Raw genomic sequence first — 4,657 nt, 5'->3', positions numbered from 1 at the left:
CCCCTACCTACATGATTCACCCCTCAACCCTCCCCCCCCTACCTACATGATTCACCCCTCAACCCCCACCCCCACCCCCCACCTTCATGATGCAGCCGTCTGCAAATTGGGCGTCCTCGCACTTCGCCCTGGCCAGCCCGTCGAACGTGCAGACGCTGTTGGTGGTCATCTGCCAGTCCTGCTTGGTGCAGAAGTATTTCTGTGGGTGCGGCGACGGTTGCAGGGATGGCGGCATCTTTGAAGACTCTTGTCCATTTATGATTGAAACATCTCACGCCACAAGCCGGAGAGGCAGTCGATGCAGAGCTGAGCAGGTAAGCTAGTTAGTGTGGTGCCACCAAAGCATGATAAGAAGCAGGGCGATTGGAGTTAGCGGAGGTTTGGCGGCAGGGCTGGGGCAGCTGATTGGCGGTAATCACTACTACAGGAACGGCCCGTCCGGTGCGCTGCACCTGCTCTGGGTGGGCCTTGATGTAGGCGTCACATGTGTCCATGACAAAATCGCAGCCCGCCTGGAAAGCAGGGGTGGGGATCAGGGCAGGAGAGGAGGACGACGGGGAGTGACATCACGGCAGCAAGGAGAGGAGGGCACTGCACGAGATTGCAGAACTGAAACCCATGGCACTTTAGGCACCAAGCTTGCCAGGCGGCTGGCCGACGGGCCTCTGCACAGCCCCTTGGACTGCGCAGGCAGTCCGGGCTTCGCACCTTGAAGCCCCAGTCCAGGAAGCCGGCCTGGTCCCAGTTGACGTCGTACCACCCGGTGTCTTGCATGTACGCCAGGGTGATGCGGCTCATGGTGGCCGGCTTGCCGTACACCTAGTGACGTCACCGGGAGTTGAGGGGTAGCTTCGCGTCATTCCCTATTCATGAGCAAGAAACAGCCACCTTACTCATTGGAAGTCGAAAAAAGTGTCCGGATGCTCTCACATTGATGACATGACTTTTTATGTGATTATTGCAAAGCCAGGTGAAGGAAGGATCAACAGCAAGATAAACGTGGTCTGCGATGTCGCGCATAGCCAAAGCCCGAGCTCTCACCGCGAACAGATTAGTCGCGACCATCAGCTCGCCCTGGAACCAGCGGTACTCCCAGTGCGCGTTGGCGCTGCCCTGGCCGCCCTCGTTCTCCAGGGCCGCCCCCTGGAGCGTGGCGCAGCCAAACTGGGCGCGGGTCTCCTTGACCACGGTGGGGCTGATGATCATGCTCGTGCGCCTGTTTGGTTCAGGGGTTTTGAAAGCAGAGTTGGGCGCGGTGTGGGGGTTTGGCGGGTGGGGATGATCACAAGAAGGTCGTGACTTTCATCTGTAAGACCAGGGAAGAGATAGGCAAGATGGGCAAGACAGAGTCCAACATGCACACCGGGGCGAGCAAGGACCACAAAATCAGGCATGCATGGGCATGCGTGCCTGCGCGCGGGCACACCCACACACACAAGCACACAACCACACACGTACACACCATCTCACACACACACACACACACAGACACACACGCACACGCACGAACACACTGGCGGCGCCCGCCACTCACTTTCCATACACGTCCGTAAACTCCCGCACGACCTGGTCCTTCGGCACCGGCGCCCCCGAAGCGTCCACGAACTTGTCGAGCGCGTCGTCCGTGAACCCCAGGGCGTGCATTAGCTCGTGCACCAGGACAGACACGGCCGCCTCGGGGTCGGCGCCAGCCAGGTTGTTGGGGCAAATGTTGGCGGAGCCCTGTCGATGGAGGTGCGCGAAGCTTCAGGGTTCCGCCATGTGGGGTGCCACGCGAGGCCGTTGCAGGGCGGGGAAACACATGTGCGTCCCAAGCGCCGCTCTGAACCATAGGGTGAGCAGCCAGGGGACCAGCGGCACAGAGAGAGCAGCGCCGCCGTGAGGGCCCGCAACCTGGCGCGCGCGCTTGCCAGGCGCACCAGGAGGGGCCGGTTGGTGGTCGTGTCGTAGAGGCAGGGCAGCGCCCACGCGACGGCGCCGCTGTCGCAGTGGTCGTCCTGCATCGCCGTGATGTACAGGTAGTAGTCGGTGTGCTCGCCGCTGCCGCCTGGTGGGGGCCGGTTGAGGAGGAGCCGTCCAGGGAGAGGGGAGCCCGTTTCATTGGTGGTGAAAGGCCCTTTGCTGTATGAAGACTTGAGAACGACAGCGAAGGAAAACTCGCACCAGGCGTGAGCAGCTTGCTGGGGTTTGCAGGGGAGCGCAAACAACACTCTCGGGCGCCGCGTCGGGCCCCGCCGCCAACACGACCTCCAAAACCCCAGTTGCAGCCCAGCCCCCGCGCAAACGCACCCTTCCATTCGACGCAGCTGCCACCGCCGAGCGTGCACTGCCTGTACGGCGCGATGTGGCTGCCATTGATCGTCGCCAACCCGCAGCTCCCTAGCTTGCGCGCGCCGCTGTTGCCGCCGCCGCCGTTGACCAGGTCAGGTTGGAACTGGTTGCAGTAACCGGCGCTGTCAAAGATCACACAAAGGGCCGGCGCCAGTAGGATGTCGGCGGCCGGCCTCCGCACACGGAAGTACTTTTGGAGGACCCCCAGGGCGATGTTGATGGTGTCGCGGAGCTTCTGGGCGACTTCCTGCTCCAGGTTGGTAATGCCCTGGTACTCGACCCAGATGCGCAGCGGGCCGCTGCCGGGGGACACCTTCTCCGCGAGGGCCCGCGGCGTCACGCCTCGCGGTGGCGACGCAGACGCCGTGTCCGCGTCCGCGTCTGCGCCCGCATCTGCGTCTGCATCAGCATCAGCGGCGGCTGTGGGCGCTGGCTCCAGCGCCGACGCCGCGTCGGGCCCGGTGTCCTTCGAGGCGGCCTCCTGCGCGGCGCGCCAGCGGCTGTGTGCCTCGGACCACCGGTGAGACTCCTCGGAGACGAGCTGGTGGCCGCAGGGCACCGCCGCGGGTGTGCGGGCAGGCAGCTGCTGCTGGTCGCCCACGGCTTCCAAGCTGTGCGCATGATCGCCACCATCCAAGAAGTGCGCGGCAGCCGCGGGCATCGACGCCGCCAGGCAGGCTAGAAGCAATCGAGGTGGTGCAATCGAGGTGGCGTGCGTGCGTTGGTTTGGTGCGAGCGGATAGCTGTCACTTTGGCTCAGACAGCTTCCCTCGGCCTCCACAGAAGGCCGGGCAGGTGCGGGCGGGCGCCCCTGGTTTCCAGGCATGCAGGCGGCCGATGTGCCTGTGGAGCCAACAAGGCTAAAATTAGCAGCAGCGACTGCACTCACCTAGTGCGATGACGCCAAGCAGAGCGCTGCTGGCGCCCCGGGACTGGTGCATGCGCAGCATTGTGCGTAGCGCCCGCCTAGGGAGCGCTGCTGCCGCTGTCGCGGCAGCACCGCCGGACGCCGTCAGTGCAATGTCGTGGTGTGTGGCGAAATGAAGCTGGAAAACCGAGCGAGCTCCGGCGTCCGTAAACAACTAAGCAGGAGCAACCACGGCCGTTGCTTGCAGTGGCCCGGCCCTGTGATGTGAACTGAGCATTGATAGTTCGAGCTGCCTTGAACAAGCCTGAATCACGTGCCGACCATCCAACAAGGAGCCGCGTCAGACCACACAAAGTCGTGACCAAACTTTGAGAGCCCTGCTCTAAACGACGCTGCTTATAAGTACGAGGAGGAGGCTTTTTGTAATTCCAGATCTGGGCCACCAGCGTGACCTGGCCAGGTGGACGTGACCGTGGTGGCGGGTACTGTAGAAAGAACTTGCTGGAGGGCGAGCTAGCACGAAAAACCGTTGTGCTACACAAACCTATTGTTTAGCATGCTATCTTCATTTCGAAATTGTTACGATTCTGGACAGCGAGCGAGCATACCCTTCGGAGGGCTTGCGGCATTGAGCGCGGGGCACACAAGAACGTCCATATGTGCCGAATCTTGACGTAGAGTCACTTGAATATCATCTCTGACTCCGCGGGCAACCAGGCGGCTCAGCTCCAGCGCCGCGGGCACACGCGCAGCAGCTGAGCAGCACCAGGCGCAGCGCAAAAGCAGTTTTCATGCAGCCAGCGCAGCTTGGGGCAAATGAAGGCTGCACGTACCAGAGCAATGGTTTCATCAGCTCAAAATATACTGGCAGCATGCGGAGCAGCAGTCAGTTTGGCAGCACTGCCATGAGCGGCAGCAGCAGCAGCTGCTTCGGCAAGGAGGAGGCCGGAGGCAGCCTGCACGGCGCTCTCTCTGCGCATGCGCGCACCAGGGCCCCATGGCGCTCTACATGGCAGCTGTGGCAGTCGCTGCCCAACTCAACGCGTGCGCTGGCACTGTTGGTGGTGCTGGAGGCAGCCGCATGGGTAGTGGGCACCACGCTGAGCGCTGCAGAGGTGAGCGGCACACCTTGCACAGCCGAAGACTGTTGCCACCATGCAGATGCTCGTCATCATGCAGCCCTCATCATACAAGAGCATGCATTTCATCATGTACTGGTCTCGTGTACCTGTCGATACGCGTGAAGCAGGCGTGTGCAGAAGCACACAGGCCATGCTGCAAGCGACGCAGGCAGCGCTGCATGTGGGCCGCATGAGACAAGGCGGGCGCCCATGCAACGCCGCGCATGCGCCGCAGGGATGCACATGGGGCCATGCACAGAGTGGCTGGGCTGCGTGTTCAGAAGAGCACTGGGTCGCGATGGTTTCATTGACAGTCGCGCAGATCTGCACCGGCTGG

At 62.4% G+C, this 4,657-nt stretch overlaps 1 protein-coding gene across 1 annotated transcript; it reads right to left on the bottom strand.

The window, feature by feature from the left end:
• Positions 1 to 58: 58 nt before the first annotated feature.
• Positions 59 to 3,281, bottom strand: MNEG_0822 (leishmanolysin-like peptidase; the record flags this gene model as incomplete). Its single annotated transcript, XM_014050703.1, has 8 exons — positions 59 to 199; positions 453 to 512; positions 709 to 819; positions 1,042 to 1,216; positions 1,535 to 1,722; positions 1,920 to 2,047; positions 2,290 to 3,009; positions 3,221 to 3,281. The coding sequence occupies 8 exons, from the start codon at positions 3,279 to 3,281 to the stop codon at positions 59 to 61; spliced, it is 1,584 nt and encodes a 527-aa protein (XP_013906157.1).
• Positions 3,282 to 4,657: the final 1,376 nt, after the last annotated feature.

The sequence above is a fragment of the Monoraphidium neglectum genome (genome assembly GCF_000611645.1).
Source record: "Monoraphidium neglectum strain SAG 48.87 unplaced genomic scaffold scaffold00072, whole genome shotgun sequence".
NCBI classification, from domain to species: domain Eukaryota; kingdom Viridiplantae; phylum Chlorophyta; class Chlorophyceae; order Sphaeropleales; family Selenastraceae; genus Monoraphidium; species Monoraphidium neglectum.
This window is presented reverse-complemented; position numbering and strand designations above follow the sequence as displayed.